This window comes from Eschrichtius robustus, chromosome 5 (assembly GCF_028021215.1).
Source record: "Eschrichtius robustus isolate mEscRob2 chromosome 5, mEscRob2.pri, whole genome shotgun sequence".
NCBI classification, from domain to species: Eukaryota; Metazoa; Chordata; class Mammalia; order Artiodactyla; family Eschrichtiidae; genus Eschrichtius; species Eschrichtius robustus.
Window position 1 is genome coordinate 124,802,936 of NC_090828.1, and position 18,966 is coordinate 124,821,901.

The 18,966-nt window shown below is 38.6% G+C and overlaps 1 protein-coding gene across 9 annotated transcripts in view; it reads left to right on the forward strand.

The window, feature by feature from the left end:
• NCKAP5 (NCK associated protein 5) overlaps window positions 1-18,966 on the forward strand; it is a 1,051,318-nt gene that overhangs the window by 388,571 nt on the left and 643,781 nt on the right. For 8 of the 9 annotated variants that reach the window (XR_011074154.1, XR_011074153.1, XM_068545242.1 and 5 more), the window contains exon 3: window positions 11,514-11,587. The exons of the other annotated variant lie outside the window; for it this stretch is intronic. Coding sequence is in view for 6 of the 8 variants with exons in the window: in XM_068545242.1 (XP_068401343.1) it covers window positions 11,514-11,587 (74 nt within the window). In the remaining 2 variants the exon portion in view is untranslated. The remainder of the gene's footprint in view (window positions 1-11,513; window positions 11,588-18,966) is intronic. 9 annotated transcript variants of the gene reach the window in all.

Sequence of the window (18,966 nt, forward strand, 5' to 3'; positions counted from 1 at the left end):
GGTGATGTGCTTGTCTGGATTTTGGTGTCACAGTAATGCTGGCCTCATCAAATGAGTTTGGAAGCATTTCCTCCTCTTCAACTTTTTGAAAGAATTTGAGAAGGATAGGTATTAACTCTTCTTTGAACGTTTGATAAACTTCACTAGAAAAGCCATCTGGTACCAAACTTTTGTTTGAATAGGTAATCAGAACCCTCCCACAATCTCTTTATGTGTTTTGGTCTGTTCAGATTTTCTATTTCTTCCTAATTCAGTCTCTAAAGATTGTGTGATTCTAAGAATGTATTCATTTCTTCTATGTTGTCCAATGAGTTGGCATATAATTGTTCAGAGTAGTCTTTTAAGATCCTTTGTATTTCTATGCTATCAGTTGTAACATCTCCTCTTCAATTTTGGATTTTATTTATTTAAGGCCTCTTTTTTTCTTGGTGAGTCTGGCTAAGGGTTTGTCAATTTTGTTTATCTTTTCAAGGAATCAGCTCTTAGTTTTACTGACTTTCCTATTGTCCTTTTAGCCTCTGTTTTATTTATTTCTGCTCTGATTGTTATTATTTACTTTCTTCTACTAACTTTGTTTCTTCTTTTTCTAGTTTCTTTAGGTGTAAAGTTAGATTGTTTATTGGAGATTTTTCTTCTTTCTTGAAGTAGGCCAGTATTTCTGTGAGCTTCCCTTTTAGAACTGCTTTTGCTGCATCACATAGGTTTTGGTATTTTGTATTTGGTTAGGTTATTTGGTTTTTTGTATTTCATTTTCATTTGTCTCTAAGTATGTTTTTATTTCTCCACTGATTTTTTTCATTGACCCAGCGGTTGTATGTAGTATGTCGTTAAATATCCATGTATCTGTGAGTTTTACAGTCTTCTTCTCGTAATTGATTTTAAGTTTCATGCCATTGTGGCTGGAAGAAATGCTTGATGTGATTTCAGTCTCCTTAAATTTATTGAAATTTGTTTTATGGCTTAACACATGATCTGTCCTGGAGAATGTTCCATGTGTACTTGAAAAGAATGTGTTTTGCTGCTTTTGGATGGAATATCCTGTATATGTCTATTAAGTCAATCTGATGTAAGGTGTCATTAAGGCCAGTGTTTTCTTATGATTTTCTGTCTGAATGATCTATCCACTGATGTAAGTGGGGTATTAAACTCCCCTACTATTATTGTATTGTTATACTTTCTCCCTTTAGGTCTGTTAATATTTGCTTTTTATATTTAGGTGCTTCTATGTTGGGTGCATATATATTTATAAAATTACATATTCTTGTTGAATTGACCCTTTTATCATTACGTAGTGCCCTTCTTTGTCTATTACTACAGTCTTTGTTTTAAAGTCTATTTTGTCTGATATGAGTATAGCTATCCCAGCTTTCTTTTTGTTTCTATTGAATATTTGCATGCAATATCTTTTTCCATCCCTTCATTTTCAGTACATGTATGTCCTTATACCTAAAGTGAGTCTCTTGTAGGCAGCATATAGATGAGTCTTGTTTTTTTGTTTTGTTTTGTTTTTGTTTTTGATTTTTATTTTGTTTTTTAATCAATTCAGTCACACTGTCTTTAGAGTGAAGAATTTAGTCCATTTACATTTAAGGTAATTATTGATAAATATTAATTTACTTCCATTTTGTTAATTTTTCTGCCTGTTTTTTTGTAGTTCCTCTCTGTTACTTTCTTCTTCTCTTGCTCTCTTTCCTTGTGCTTTGATGACTTAGTTTAGTTGAGATTCCTTTCGTTGTTATGTTGAGATTCCTTTCGTTGTTACGTTGAGATTCCTTTAGTTGTTATGTTGAGATTCCTTTAGTTGTTATGTTGAGATACCTTTCTCTCTTTTTGTGTGTGTGTATCTACTCTAGGTTTTTGCTTTGTGGTTATCATATGGTTCACATATAATGTCCTATGTATATAAAAGTCCATTTTAAGTTAATACTAACTTAAATTTGAGCTTATTCCAAAACTCTACATCTTTACCTCTCCACTACATTTCATCTTTTTACTTCTGTCTCTTAGGTATCCTTTAAATAATTATTGTATTTTTGTTAATTTTGCTACTTTTGTCTTTTAAACTTGACACTAACCTTATAAGTGATTAATCCACTACCTTTGCTAAATATTTATCTTTACCAGTGAGAATTTGACTTTCATATATTTTCTTGTTATTAATTAGTGACCTTTCTTTTCAGGTTAAAGAAGTCCTTTTAAGATTTCTTGTTAGGTTGGTTTGGTGGTGATGAACTCATCTAACTTTTGTTTGACTGAAAAACTCTATCTCTTCTTTCATGATGAGTGATAATCTTGCTGGGTGGAGTATTCTTGGTTGGAATTCTTTTCTTTCAGCACTGAGAATATATCATGCCACTCCCTTCTGGCCCACAATGTTTCTGCTAAAAAAATATGCTGCTAGTCTTATTGGCTTTCCCTCACACATAACAAGTTGCTTTTCTCTTGCTGCTTTTAAGGTTCTCTTATTGTCTTCAATTTTTGACATTTTAAGTATAATGTATCTTGGTGTAGATCTCTTGAGGTTCATCTTATTTGGAGTTCTCTGGGCCTCCTGGACCTGGATGTCTGTTTCCTTTCCCAGGTCAGGGAAATTTTTAGCCATTATTTCTTCAAATAAGTTCTGCCCCATTCTTTCTCTCTTCTCCTGAGACCCCCATAATGTTAATGTAGTCCTCTTGGTGTTTTCCCATAGATCCCTTTAAATCTCTTCACTTTATTTTTACTTGTATTATATTATTATTATTATTATTATTATTATTATTATTTTGCTGCTCAGTTTAGATGAGTCTCCTTGCTTTGTCTTCCAGAACACTGATTCTTTCTACTGCTTTGTCTAGTCTGCTATTGAATCCTTCTAGGGTGTTTTTTAGTTCAGTTTTTGTGTTCTCAGCTCTGCGACTTCTGTTCTGTACTTCTTTATATTTTCTATCTCTTTGCTGAAGTTCTCACTGTGTTCATCTATTCTTCTGAGTTCAGTGAGCAATTTTGACTATTACTTTGAATTCTTTATCAGGTAGATTACTTATCTTCATTTCATTAAAATCTCTTTCTGAACTGTTGTCTTGTTCTTTCTTTAGGAACATATTTCTGTTTTGTCATTTTGTTTGATGCTGTTTCTGTGTATTGGTGAAACAGCTACCTCTCTGAGTTTTGAAGTAGTTGGCCTTGTGTAGGTGATGAACCTTATAATTCAACCTTGCCCTAGTGGTTGGTTGTCTTTTGAAACTTTGTGATTGTCTAAGCAGCCCGATTTATTCTTCATAGGTTCCTGGTGTTGAGGGTGTGCCAAGACCTGTCAGTGTTCCAAGAGGAAGGATCTCATTTTGCACTTAGTTTTAGGCTGTTTGAAAGTCAAACCCTCGGGCAGCAGGTTTTGAAATATGCACATATATAGTCCTATGGGCCATAATCATAAACCCTGCTGGCCTCCAGAACAGGAAATCTGGAGATGACCCTTGGGCAACATTTCCATAAATCAGACCTCTAGACAAGTGTATAAGCTCCTTTCTGGGAGGTATCATTGAGCTGCAGTGAGGCAAAGGGAGTGTGCAAGGATAGTGTCTTACATTCACTGAGAGTACCTCTGTATTCTCTAGATGTGTGGCAAGCCTGAAGCCTCAGGCTGAATCTCCAGGACAAGCAAATAGGCCTTTTTCATAAGAAGACTGGAGGTGTGTTTCAGTCTGCTGCCTGTGCAGTGCCCTGGGGGTGGTAGCCTGCCAAGAAATATCTTTCCAATTGTTACAGTCCCATGGAGCCCAGGAATGCAAGTCCCCTTGGCCACCAGGGCTAGGTGATCAGAGGGCATCCTCTATGTGGATCGCATGCACCTGCTGGCTCTAGAAGGGCATCTGGAGTGCACAGGGGGCAGGACATGCTCCTTGGCTTCGGCATGACATCAGGAAAAATCCTTGTCTGTGCTCCCCTGCCAGCTTCAGCAAGGGAGTGGGAGAGTGTCGTGACTGCTCTCACTAGCTGGTCCCAGCCAGGGAGTGAGGGAATGCTGCATCTACTCATCCCTGCCTGCCTTACCAAGACAGTGGGAGGGTCCCATGTCTGCACACCTGCCTGTGCTAACAGGGTAGAGGGAGAGTGCAGAATGGTGTCTGCCAGCACCCCAGTCTCCAAAAAGAGTCCCAACCATCTCTTGTTCCTCCAGCAGATGCTTGAAGGTTAGCATAGGAATCTCCTTCACATTCCAGGCACTTTTCAAACTGCTACTTTTGCACTGGGTTCTAGGGCGAGTGAGACCTCATGCAAGCCTTTTATTTCTTTATTTATTTTTAAATTAATTTTTATTGGAGTACAGTTGCTTTACAATGTTGTGTTAGTTTCTGCTATACAGCAAAGTGAATCAGTTATATGTACACTATATCCACTCTTTTTCAGATTTCCTTCCCACTTAGGTCACTGCAGATCACTGAGTAGAGTTCCCTGTGCTATACATTAGGCTCTCATTAGTTATCTATTTTATACATAGTAGTGTATATATGTCAAGCCTTTTGAAAGGAGAATCTCAGTTCACTTCAACTGTCAACTGAAAAAAAATGCACAACCTAAAAGTTGAGAGTTATGTTTTATTTGGTGGACAAAACTGAGGACTTAAGCCTGGGACACAGCATCTCAGATAACTGAGGGACTGCCCCAAAGAGGCAAGGGCGGGAGCCAGGACTTATAGGAGTTTTTGCAACAAAGACCAGGTAGTCGGAACATCAAAGATTACTGTTAATTAAGGAAAACCAGATATCTCAGGTTAAGGAATTTAGTGCTTTTCCATGTATGGGAAGATGCAAATTCTGGGCTCACTGAAATCATTCCTTTGATGTGCACCCCAGCTATCTGGGGCCAGTATCCTGTGCTTCTCATCCTGAGTCTCCTCAGGGTGCATCGTTGGGGGGTGGCTACAGCAGCTGGCTGCTAGATGGGGGGCAAATCTTGCCTCGATCCTGAGTTCCCTCAGGGCTCACTGTTGGGGGCAGCTGTAATGTGACGGCTTGATGGCTGCAACATCCTTTGTTTACTGATATGGCAGGTGGCATTTTTAGTTCACACAGCCCTTTGGGACCCTTGGATGTGAGCTCTTTTGGTTTCTAAGCCAGACATTTTGGGGGCTCATCTCTCTGTTGTAGGTCCCAAGGGCTGGAGAGGCTGATATGGGGCACAAACCCCTCACCCTAGGGGAGAAGCTCTGGATTTGTGAGATTCCCTCCCTATTGTGGGGCTCTGTACCGGGCATGGAGTTTTTGGTGAGACCACATCTCTGTCTCTCCTACCCATCTCAATGTGGTCCTTTTATCATTTACTGTGGATGGGGCAGTTCAGCTAGTTTTCAGTTCTTTTTCAAAGGGAATTATTCCATATGCAGCTGTAGATTTGGTGTGTCCATGGGGCAAGGTGAGTTCAGGGTCTTCCTGAGCCTCCACCTTGGAGCACTTCCCCCCACCCTACCACACATGTATTTTTAATTAAGGTAGGTGCTTTATTTTCTGAATTCATGTAAACCTGAGAATGTCTTTCTGTTGCTTTGTTATATAGAAGCTACTTTATTGGGGATGTTTATGGATTAAGACACAAAGGTTTGTCTATGTGTCTTATTCCAATGGACATCTGGGGTGGCCAGAAGCTATGCAACCAGCCTTTTTAAAATCCTTGATAGGAGACCCATTTGTCTGTTTGGGTGCTTGCAGTCATCTCAATCCCCACCCCAAACACACACACTACTTTTTTTTCCAGCCCTTATGTGGGTGGATGTGTGGATGATTTTCCATAAACTACCTGGAATGTGAGGAGCCTTTTTTTTTTTTTAAAAAGGAGCTACTTATTTATTTATTTATTTATTTATTTATGGCTGTGTTGGGTCTTCGTTTCTGTGCAAGGGCTTTCTCTAGTTGCGGCAAGTGGGGGCCACTCTTCATCGCGGTGCGCAGGCCTCTCACTGTCATGGCCTCTCTTGTTGCAGAGAACAAGCTCCAGACGCGCAGGCTCAGTAGTTGTGGCTCACGGGCCTAGTTGCTCCGCGGCATGTGGGATCTTCCCAGACCAGGGCTCAAACCCGTGTCCCCTGCATTGGCAGGCAGATTCTCAACCACTGCGCCACCAGGGAAGCCCGAGCAGCCTTTTTGATGTGTAAAATCAAGTGTTTTTTTTTTCTCTATCCTATTCTGAAATGTTTCTTTAATTATCCCTTGATCATTGTTTACCTTACAAATCTTGTCAAGTACTCAAAAGCTATAATTGATAGACAAACCTACATTTTCTGACCTAATATCCATCATGTCTCTATTCATTTTCACCTTTATCCTTTATTTAATTTACCTAGATTGTTTGTCCTTCACAGGACTGTGTGTGTGTTTTTATTGTCAATTCTACTATTGTATCTAATGTGGGTTTGTCATAAGGAAAACAAGCAGAATACAGTGTTCATCAAGTTAATAACTATATTTGAATAAAGTCTTTGTGCTGAGTGACATGAGAAGTACATGCTGGGCAAAGCAAGCCTGGGGAAGCTGACATTTTTCATGGATAATGTTAGAGACAGTGAACATTGACACCAAGGACGATGGGGATATGGGTGTGTGTTTTTCTTCTAGGTTACAGCAGTATTAATCTTCACTAACTGGACTATATATACACTAATTGAATCATACTGTAGACATAGTAGAAGGCTTAGTGAGTGCAGTCAACCTCGTATCCATGGGTTTCACATCTGTGGATACAGAGGGCTGACTATAAAAGACTTGAGCATCCATGGATTTTGGTATCACCAGGAATTGGTCCTGGAACCAATCCCCCATGGATACTGAGGAATATTTAAGTACTTGGGTTGGGGAGTTTGATTTGTTTCTAGATGAGATACTGAGGAGTAGACTTCATTTGTGTGATCACTTAGTGCAGATACACCATAATCCATTACCCACTCTTCTCTGAAGCACAATTTCATGTTGTGGAGAGTCATTCCGTAATAAAAATCACAATGTAAAGGTCAACAAGTTTCCATTCTGCTATTGCAGTTTATATTTCCTTGAAATTCTTAGCTCACGCAGCTCCTTTTTTATTTCATTTTATTCTCTTTTCAGCTAGTCTTGTTTTTAATTTAATCCTATCTTTTTATCTCGGTGTCTTTTTTTAAGCTTTCTGCACATGTTTTGGAGAGTCATGTCTTTCTGGATACTACCAAACATGTTAAGGTTTTTTCTAAAATACTTTCTTGAAAATCATTTTCAGATTTGATGCCTTCTCCTGTGTTTGAGGGTGATGTTCTCTTTCTCTTGTCCTCCAGTATTTCTTCACGGGTTCTGTGTTGCATGTTTTCAGTTTACTCATTCTAAAATGATCCGCATAGACCCTGGGATCACCAGCAGACAGTGTATACACCACCTTCTGTCCATCTGCATTTTTAAAATCTTTTCTGCGAGGTCTCCCCAATATCCAATGTCTTTCAGGCAATTTGGGGAGCTATGTTATACTGAGGTAGAATTTTGCCATCCCCTTTCTTTCTGCCTGTGCCTTTGATACTCTGGAATATTGGAGCCCGTGTTAAGAACGGGCTCAAAGTATGCGCTTCATACCCAAGCTGGCACTATAGTCACAGTCACTATAACATTGTACTTGCTGTGACTATAGTTCCAGTGTGGACCACTGCCAGCCCCACTGGGATCACCCTCCATCGTTTCCTCAGAGTTAATCTCCAAAGTGATTCCTAGTAGAATAATCCTAGTTTATTCTTAAAGAATGGTAAGGATGTATTATTAGTTAACGAATTTCTCCAATTCAGGGGCCAGAAATGATAAATATATGAGGGTGCTGCCTAAGTTCTTTTAGGCAGGGGAAAACTTGTTTCAGTTAACAAAAAACACATGTAAGCATCATCTTTTTTTTCTCAATTCATTTCAGTTGGTGTCTATTTGTGTGTGTGTGTGTGTGTGTGTATGTGTAGGGGTGGGGTATAGGCAATACCCCAATAAATGTGCAAGTAACATAAAATTGGATATTAAAGTAAGCATGCTATGGTGAAAACTTAAGCTGAAAAGAAGGATGAAGAATCCGTAATTCTAGTTTCCCATTGTTATGTTGTTTAAGACATCATTAGAGTTATTTTTATGGAAAATTAATGGAAGCAGCCAGTATTGTATTTGAAATAGCTTTTAAACCACAATCCAGCAATACCTACACTTAATGCTTGAAAATCTGTATTGTTATTGTTGATCTCTAACTACCTATTCTAAAATTCAGCAACTATAATTAAAGAAGCATACACTTAGGGACTTCCCTGATGGCGCAGTGGTTAAGAATCCGCCTGCCAATGCAGCGGACACGGGTTTGACCCCGGTCCAGGAAGATCCCACATGCCAAGGAGCAACTAAGCCCGTGAGCCACAACTACTGAGCCTGCGCTCTAGAGCCCATGAGCCACGTCTACTGAAGCCGGCGCACCTAGAGCCCGTGCTCCGCAACAAGAGAAGCCTCCGCTATGAGAAGCCCGCGCACCGCAACGAAGAGTAGCCCCCGCTCACCACAACTAGAGAAAGCCTGCACACAGCAATGAAAACCCAATGCAGCCAAAAAAAAGAAGCATACACTTAAACATCTTGAAGTTGAGTAAGAGAAGAGACAATGGATATAAACTTCACCTTGTAAAGTGGTTTGCCTTTTGAGAAGAGGTTTGATCCTATACAAAAGGCTCTGCTCACTGCTTAGCATGTGGTATATGCTTAAACTGTTTTATTTAACCCTTAAAACACCTTTTAAATTATTATTTATCTCTCTGAAAAAAAATAAGGTTTAGAGAGATTAAATAACTTGGCCTGAGGAGGTACAGCTAGTAAGTACCAAAACCAGGATTTGAACCTAAATCTTTTTGATCCAAAGATCATATTTGTAATCACCTTTCAGCTTCCACCTCTGACTTGAGCTAAGCAGAATGAACAGAATAACAAATCTATTGGTTTAAATCTAACTGTTTTCCAGAGCTTGCACATGATTTGGCCCCTGCTTGCCTCTCCAACTTCATTTTAGAATACACACCCCAGGCTCTGCTCCTGGACGCAATGGCTTCCTTTCTGTTCCTTAAATACCACATTTGAGTGCCTTTGCATATGCCATTTCCTTTGCCTGCGGTGTTCTCCCTGCTCTCTTCCTTTCTCTGTATGCTTGCCTCCTTCTCTCTCAGGTCTTAACCCAAAAATCATTTACTCAGAGTCCTCTTCCAACCATGGTGTATGAAGATGGTGCTCTCCCCACTTGAAGTCCCTCCTGTCACCTGTTATTTCAGAGTCCTCTTCCAACCATGGTGTATGAAGATGGTGCTCTCCCCACTTAAAGTCCCTCCTGTCACCTGTTATTTCCTTCTTAGCATGTAACCAATCTGAAATCAATCTGCTCACTTACTTGTTATGTATCTCTCTACAGAATGTAAGCTCTCTGAGGGCAGGAACTTTCTCCCTCTTAGTTATTACTATATCTACGGAAGTTAGAACAGCACTTGACATATAAGAGATGTTGAAAAAAAACAGCTGAATGAAGAATGGATGGGTGACTTTGAAGTTTTTGTATTTGTTTTTACTTGGAAACACTGTCTTTAAATTTTTTTTTGATGGGACGTATTTGAAAATATCTTTAAGAATTTTGAGTGTTCTAAATCATGTTTAGGGATTCCCTCATGGTGCAGTGGTTAAGAATCCACCTGCCAATGCAGGGGACGCGGGTTTGAGCCCTGGTCCAGGAAGATCCCACATGCCATGGAGTGACTAAGCCCGCACGCCACAACTACTGAGCCCACGTGCCACAACTACTGAAGCACATGCACCTAGGGCCCATGCTCCACAACAAAGAGAAGCCATCGCAATGAGAAGCCCATGCACTGCAATAAAGAGTAGCCCCCGCTCGCCACAACTAGAGAAAGCTTGTGAGCAGCAATGAAGATCCAATGCAGCCAAAAATAAATAAATTAAATAAATAAATTAAAAATAAATAAATAAATAAATCGTGTTTAAAGCTTGATCAGGATACTTAATAACATAACCACAGACCACTGCAACTTCCTGTGATAAGAGATTTCTGCTTTGGTTTTGATGTGCCCAATGGTCTTGTTTAAATAACTAAACTGAACATGTGTATTAATTAGAATAAAACTCTAGCTAATTTTCTGCAATAGAATTATAGTGTTATAGAATTCTAACAGTTTTAGCTAGATGAGGACTTGGGATACTCTCTAGTCTAACTGAAATATTGTGGAAAGTTAAAAAGGCTTCTCCAAGGCTACACAGGTAGATCCAGGTCCAGAAACTTGGAACAGGGCCCTTTCCTTTATATCAGGTCAATTCTTACTGTGTTTCTTCCACTCCCCTGCTCCTACCCATTACAGTGAATACTTTTATAGGAACAACAGATTTTATATAGAATTTCATCAAAATAAATCTGTAAAAAAAAAAAAAGTAGCAATATTAACTAGAGTCCCCAGTTTACCTTAAATCCATAAGAAATGAAACAGTAACTTTCATGCGTGCCTTAAAACTGAAATCATTGCACACTGTTCCGTCTAAGGTAGTTGCAATGTAGGCACAGAGGCCTGTGGGCTAGATCTTCATACAGAAAGGGAAAGAAGTATCAGGTTCAGGATGAAATAAATCATACAAATTTTTTTTTGTATTTTTCTACATAGTTAGCAGTTGAAACTATTGCATGTGAACCTCATATTCAGGAATCACAAATATAAAAAATTGGATTTAATAACCTATAGATTTTATGAGCAATTCTCATGCCTCAAAGGAATCCCTCATTTTTCGGAAATGTTTCTTGAAAATATAATTTGATTTACAAAACTTTATGCATATTTCTAAACAAGATAAACCTTGCCTTTATAACCTCTTAGAAGCCAAAGATTGATTTTCTAAGAAAATAAATAAAAGAAAATAAAAATTAAAGAAAAGAAACACCAAAACCAAATTACATTGTTTTGTTCATATAAGGAGATGAAGGAAAACGAACATGTGATTCATCAATACAAATGAGATGCCCAGTGAATAAGGGCAGTGAATATATAAAGCTTCTATGTAGCTCAAAAATAGTGTTTTTGCTAGGAAATTATTTGTGTAAAACCAGTATAATCAAGACCTGTGTTGTCTACTTTATTCCTCCTCTTCTAAGGTCAGCAGCGAAAGTAAGTTTGGCTCACTTCCCTCCCCCCACCCCTTACTTTTATATGGCAGAACAGACCACAGTGTAAATGACTATGAAATTTAGCTTTTCTCTGTGAATAAGAGGATTTTTATGCTGACTTGATAGAACTCCATTTCTCTTCCGTTCTTTGTTCATGGAGTGATCACAGGATATGGGGAAAATATTATTCATCCCCAAATGACTATGCATATAAGTCACAGAAGCATCTACTCCTAGAACTGGGAGGGACCAAGGGGTTATCTTGTCCAAAATCTTCTTGTAGAGATCAAGATGGTCTTAGAATCCTGTGCCTATGGTGATGAGGCCTTATTTGTCTTTGTGTGTCTGTATGTGTAGGAATACACGGACTCCAACAAATACATTGAACATCTGCTGACTCAACTTGAGGAGCAACACAGAAGTCTCTGGAGGTGAGTTAAATCCACATCCTTAAATAATAGCAGCATCTATAAATTTGATCTTGATCACAGAAGCATGGAGTTGGCAAACGGTCTCTTCTACTTGGTGCCAAAAGCACCTTTGGGGGCAAAAATCAGCAGAGGCTACCTAGAGAGTTCCATTCCTTTAATTAAAGTAAAACAATGGTGCCAAAAGTTGTCCTTGAGTGAAGGACCTGCTCAGAACTGGGAGGATGGTGGAAATCATAACACTTGTCAGGGTCAAGGAATTAATTTGTCCAAGGCCATGCAGCATACTTATATTGTAGAAACTAGGACCCAAATTCTCTGGCCCTTGCCTGCTTAAATATTATTTAAGTTTTTCTATAATTGAAAGGTTGAACACTTCTGCTTAAAATTTCTTAATTCATATTAAAGAATATGTATTTCAAGAATGCTGTAGTATAGGTCTCCCATGTTTAGTTTTTTGTTCTATGTGGTGGGTCCTGAGTCTAGGTAAGGAAAGGTATGTGAGAACATTTGTGCAGGTAAATTGGAAAAAGAGGCTAGTATCATAGAAGTCATATTCCCAAGTTATTCATTCCCTGAGGCCTCTTGGGAATGGAGATTATTTTGATATTATTATCTAGGTCTTTGGGGTCCGTGTGGTCATGGTCCTCCTACATGCTAGTATGGTCTCTGAATTCCATTTACTGAATTCCTATAGCTCTTGTTATCTGGAATAAATATGCTAGTGCTCAATTACATGATACCTTACATTGCACAAGAATTGTTTAATATAATTAGCTTTGTCTCCCAGGGGGCAAAAAGCCCCTAACGTCCTTTATTTCTCATCTCCTCATGTCATGGAAGACAGTGCTTTCTCTGTACACAGAGATATTAAGCAGGTAAGTATGACCTAACCCTATGGATTTCTTGTCCGACCTTATCTAAATCCATCACCCTTGGTCTCTGTACCAGCTGATGCTGCCTGTTCTACATGCACCCTTGTAACAAATCCTAATAACCTTGAAATTCATCTTCTCTGAGGAATCCTAGTTCTTGGGCAAAATGCCTGATATTTTCATTTGTTCTGCTCTTATGTTAGTTTTCCTACTAGAAGACAGATCTGTGGTTATAGTAATAGACAATATTCTGTTTCTCTACCTAGAAAAGCTGCTGGTAGGATACAACAAAAATGTACAGTTTTCAGGTCTGCTTGCTGCTAAGAGACACATCAGTTAACTTTACATAACTTGTTGCAATATTTGTTAGATTTCTTTTTGGGAGCTCTAACCAGGTTTTCTTTTGTGAACCAGTGTGTTGTATTAATAAAACCAACAGCAGTGTATTTATGGTTATATGCCTTTTAAATTATATTTTCTGTAGATCTACTACAAAGTATGCTTAAAAGGTTATGTAACTGAGTTGTAACATTTTCTTTAAACTATTTGTATAGAATAATTTTACCCTATTTTTTCAAAAGAAAAAATGCACAGATGATGAATACCATCTTGATGAGAGAAATTAGAGTTTAATTTGGTCAGTGTGTCTTATACACATCATTGAAGAGGAATAATAGTTTCACAGGTTTTTGAACCAAAAAACCTGCATGGAAAAGAATATTTTCCTGCTTTCTTAAGGTGGTTAATAAAAACCTTTGGTTTCCTCTGATATGATTAAATTAAAATCTCATTTCAGGTGCAAACATAACCTAACATAAAGTAAGAGCTCAGAATTTTGCGGGCAGTCACTTCCATTTTCCTTCGAAGTAGAATTATTGCTGGTGAAGAAGCAAAGCTTTTTATATAGTGTCAGAGGATCTAATAAAAAAGCTTCATTTGAATAACAATAAAGGGCAATGATGACATTTGAATAGTCGGAATGACTACCAGTGAGAAAATGGAAACAGTAGTATTGAAAAGAAAAGGAAAACCAATAATAGCAGATTTACATACTATTTATTGAATCGTGAAATTATACGTGATTATATTTTGCAAACAGATCTTGACTGATTTACAGTGATAGGCTTTCTGATGGTTATTACAATATCACAACTGCAACTATAGCCAAATTTTTTATGGTGAACGATTTGTGAGTGACAGTGAGCAGTGGGGATTTTTTTTTTCTGTTTTTGATTAAATAGTTAAAATGCTTTCTTGAGTTGGGGTAGACTCTGTGATGTGTCGAGCATCATGGGAAAGGCATGTCATGTACATAAGCACAACTAAAGTGTCTGAAGTTAAACAAGCATTCCCATAACTCAGGATACGCTTCCTCTGATTTTTATTATGCCTTTAATTTGTAGCTGTTACAAATTTCATGGAATAGGTTACTTGTCATTGCTGCTGATATTAACTAATGGTCTTCCATTTATACTTAAGCTAACTTAAGTATAGCTTAAAAGAAACTTAAAAGAAAAAATTGAATATTTCGATCTTCCAACAATAATAGTAGCCAGCATTAATTTAGGGCCACGATCTTTGAGGACTGATCAAAACATGGTAAACACATGTCATACTGTTATTGCCTCTTGCTTAATGATAAAAGAATTGGACAAATGGTAGAAGATTGGGTCTAAGAATTAAAAGTCTTATTTTCGTGGAGGAATCTCCTACTCTTTAATAGTCTTTAGTCACTTTTTTATAGCATAACCATGTGCTGTGACACAAATATATTGCTGTAATCATACTCTCAAGATAACTGGTTATTTTGGGGTCCTGTTTAGTATTCTACTGAAATAGACCTATAATCTATCTCTGGGTTTTCAAATTGCAAAGGAATTTGTGGAGTTCAAATATAGCTGTCTGGCAAAGAGCATTTAGCTCAACTATGTTTTGATACCAGCAGAAAAAAATTTCTGTGAATTCATCTGAAGAAGAGGGTGGAGTCAGGATCTAGAACCTAGTCTAAGACTTGAGTACAAGTCTGGGTGGGTTTAATTTGCTCTGCCTCTCCCTGCTTGATGAGAAAAAAATAAACACACCCAGTGACAACTTGTTTACTAGTCAATGTTGAAATGTGATCATACATTTCTGTACATTTATTTGTTTAAATGAGGAAAGTTAAGATTAGGAGAAAAATGCTCTTTTGTACTTAATGATTTTTGTGTCATCTGTTACTATTTCTATTTGGCTAAATATATCTGTGACTGACAAGAAAGGGTGTGAGAAAACAACTGCTGAGAATGTCTTTCTCCTGATATTTGACAGAAATCTTTATCCATTTGCAGCCTCAGATTGAATTTAGAACATAGACAGTTGGAAAATACAAATTGAATTCATGAATATTTATGGTGTTAATTACTCTTTCATGTCACATATGTGAAATTATGTCTGACAAATAGAAGCAGCATAACACTATAGAAATGGAAATACGACTGGATTGGAGGTTTTGGAGACATGGACCCTGGTCGTGGCCCATCCAAACTGGCTACTAGGTAACATCTCTGAGACTGAGTTTCCTTAGCTATAAAAAGAAGGTATCAATATAGCTAGTATTTAAGATAACTGAGCACTGAGATTACATGAAGCATAGACGCAAGAGGGAGGAGATATGGGGATATATGTATATGTATAGCTGATTCACTTTGTTATAAAGCAGAAACTAATACACCATTGTAAAGCAATTATACTCTAATAAAGGTGTTAAAAAAAAAGGCATTACCTATATCTGACATGTAGAGATAGGTATAATCTTATTTTTCTAGAATAATTATACAGCTGGATCATTATGTAGTATTTAATACATGTCATGGAAAGCTTCAAAGAACGGGGGGTAGAAGTGACTAATATAACAGATACCTAAGAGCTTGCCAGTGATTGAACCAGATAATGTCAAAGCATTCATTTCAGATTTTCATAGCTTGAATTGCAGACAGAGTTATCAATAGCTTGTAAGTAAGTGAAGAATAAGTAGGTTTGCAAGGCCAAAATTAAATGACAAGATCTGGTGAATGCACAGTGCCAGTTGCCAACCTACAGATGCCAGATCGAAGTTTCATTTGAACAAGCTATGTTTAGGCTAGGGTTTCTCAGGCAGGGCACTGTTGACATTTGGGGCCAGATTACTCTTAAGCATGGGGGCGGGGTTGTCCTGTGCGTTATAAGGTGTTTAGCATAATCCCTAGCCTCTACCCACTACATGCCAGTACCATCCCCCATTGTGACAACCAAAAATGTCTCTGGATATTTTCCAAATGCTTCCTAGTGGCAACATCCTCTCCTCTCCCTGGTAAGAACCAGTGATCTAAAGAATCATCTACATAAGCATTTTTCTAAGCATATCCCAAGAAACACTAGTACACTATGGTACAGATATTTTAAGAAAAATAAAGGTATTCTGTGGTCAGATTTGAGGTATACTAGGTAAAACCAAACTTTAAGATTTTATTTTAATTGTAGAACTATTCAGAGCCATTTATATTGCTAATATGTGATATGCATATCAAATATAGACTATAAAATATAATTTTGACTTAAAAAAATTCCCAAATCCTATCTTTCTTGGAGCATCTACTCTGACTAAAGGTCTAAGGAACATATTTTGGGAAATGGTGATCTATCTAGTTTGGTAGCCAAATATACAAAAACATAGCTGGTACCTCTTTCTTCATCCTTCTCCCCTTACTTCACAGGTACTAGGATGGGTGACTTGTAAAAGAGCAGCAAATAGTCTGGGTTGTTGGTCAAAGGGGACGATAGATACGTGGGAAAGCCAATCCCAAGTTCATTACCATTTTTCTGAGGGGCAACCAGAGCCTCAATACCAAATTCCAAGAACCTGAAGAACCATTGATTACAAGCTATGTTTGCCCTGGTAAAGCAGTTAACTCCTGCTTCCCGGGGGGAGAAATGGTGGTTCCCTACATCACCAAGAGGAGTTTAATTGACAAGCATGTATAGATCTCTGGGTGCAATAAGAGTCCCTAAGGCCCATCCCTTCCAACAATAAAATGATAGTTTCAGTGTATCCAAAATTCTTCAAAATAGATTTTTGCATTCTGGCTTATTTGTGATTCTTAACCTAAGGAAAGAGATAGAAAAAAAACTGGACAAAAACTTTGTTTCCCTTCCCACCATGATTCAAAATGCTGCTTATCTAAGTAGAGTGAACAGTGCAATAAAATGATCCACATTCCAAATACTCTTTCGTGTTCTCCATCATTTGATATATGTATACATTTTGGGGTGGAGATAATTGGCACCAGTGCCTCAAGTTTCCTTCAGCAGTAGTCTTAGTTTTGGTAAAATGTGAGTGACATTAAAACTGCTTACTGAGACGCTACATGCTATCATTCTATCTCGGGGAAAAGAAGATCCTTTGCTAACACGTTATATAGAAATTGTCTTATAGTTGTAAAATAGAGTTAAGAGGCAGAAGCACACATGGCCTGAGAAAAGTCAAGCCCAGAGCCTCTTGGAGATTTACCTTCTGTGTATCTTGGTTCTTAGAATCGAATTGTTCAGGCATCTTAAGAATTAGCACGTCTCTATCCTCAAGGGGTTAATTTACATAGACTAAAGTGATGCTGAGTATTAAACATGTTGCCTTTGCTAAAACATAGACTTCCACTGGGAGATCTTAATTGGCAACAAGTAAAATTGCTCTGCATGAATTCTTTTTTTTTAATTAATTATTTATTTATTTATGTATGTATGTATGTATGTATGTCTGTGTTGGGTCTTCGTTTCTGTGCGAGGGCTTTCTCCAGTTGCGGCAAGTGGGGGCCACTCTTCATCGCGGTGCGCGGGCCTCTCATTATCGCGGCCTCTCTTGTTGCGGAGCACAGGCTCCAGACGCGCAGGCTCAGCAATTGTGGCTCACGGGCCTAGTTGCTCCGCGGCATGTGGGATCTTCCCAGACCAGGGCTCGAACCCGTGTCCCCTGCATTGGCAGGCAGATTCTCAACCACTGCGCCACCAGGGAAGCCCCTGCATGAATTCTTAATGGTGGACACCAAATAAAATAAGAACTGTGATTTGTTTTTTACATCCCTTCAAGAGAAAAAGAGGCTACCTCTGGGGGATAGACTGTGTAGCAGACAAAGAGCTCAGCGCTCTCTGCTAGCAATAAAAGCGAAACCTCATGCTACGCCGACAGAATAACAGTGCGCGGTTTCCCACCTCTGCATCCCTGTCTCAGTCTGCTGAGGTCAAAGGAGACCAGGGCTAGCAAGCTTAACATTTTCTTCCCCTCCTCTCAATCCTTGGGCTGGATTTCTAAACCATAGCTGCTTTCTCGGGGCAAGTGCAAGCGTCAGGGCCACCCTGGAAACCCATCAATGTCACTTCTGAATTACCCACCAGGGGTTGTTCCAGAGAGGCAGACAGTCCCAGACCCCTGCCAAGATAAGAGTCTTGTCTCTCAGTCATGCCCTCTGCCCAGCACAAGGGAGAATAAATCAGGGCTCTGGAAATTGGGTATTGCCACATACTTCAGTGGTGATGTCACCCCTGGACGGTGGTGGGGAAAGCTGTGTGCTGAGATGTATCCCCAAGGATTCTTATTATAGACGGACGGTGCTGCTTTTGATGAACAAGGGAGCATGTAGGCTTCTCATAGCTCTGAAGCCCTGGGTGAAGTAACATCTTTATCTTTAAGTAAAGATGTAACATCTTTTTCTGACTTTTGTTCAGTAACAGAAGGGGCTAACAGAACTAAATCCAGAAAGGTATCTGGATTTACCGAATTGGAAGATCACCCAGGTTCATATTTGACCTTTAACTTTAGGATTGATCAACATTATAATTTATTCAGGTGACCTGTATGTGATCTGCATGTTTATCTACTTAAGGAGTTGCCCAGTATTTGAACTCAAGTCATCCGAGGCAAGGAGATACCAAAAATGCCAGAGTGAAACTCTACACTAACTTTATATGTATATGATTTCCTGTCTCTTATAAAATCTGTCCACCCTTTAAACTACAGGGCCATGTTAATCTATCAGAGAATATATATTTAGGTCCCAACTGAATAAATGTACAAAATAGACTCTTTAAAACCTTATGGGTTTTATCTTTGCCTCTTCACTACAAATCTTGTTTGAAAGAAAAATTCACATACATTTATCAAGACTATTCTACCCCAGGCTGAGTGGAGGAATCTGTAAAACACATTTTAGGAGACTGTCCTTCAAAAGTCCAAAGGTTTCCCCAAGGAGCTGGTGTTTTGATCTGAGTCCTGTGTAGGAGCAGGTCTGGTGGAGTGAGGGCAGATGAAAAATTGGCTATTGAATAGATTGAACTTGGACTGCCTTTGAGACTTTTGAGTATAACTACACGTTAAGATAATGAGAACTTCAGGTTTAGAGCTGTTTATATTTACTAAATAAAACACAGTATAGATAGAGGCATTAGATGAACCCACAAAGATATAAAACTGCCCTCTGCTGTAACTGGGGAAACATCCCC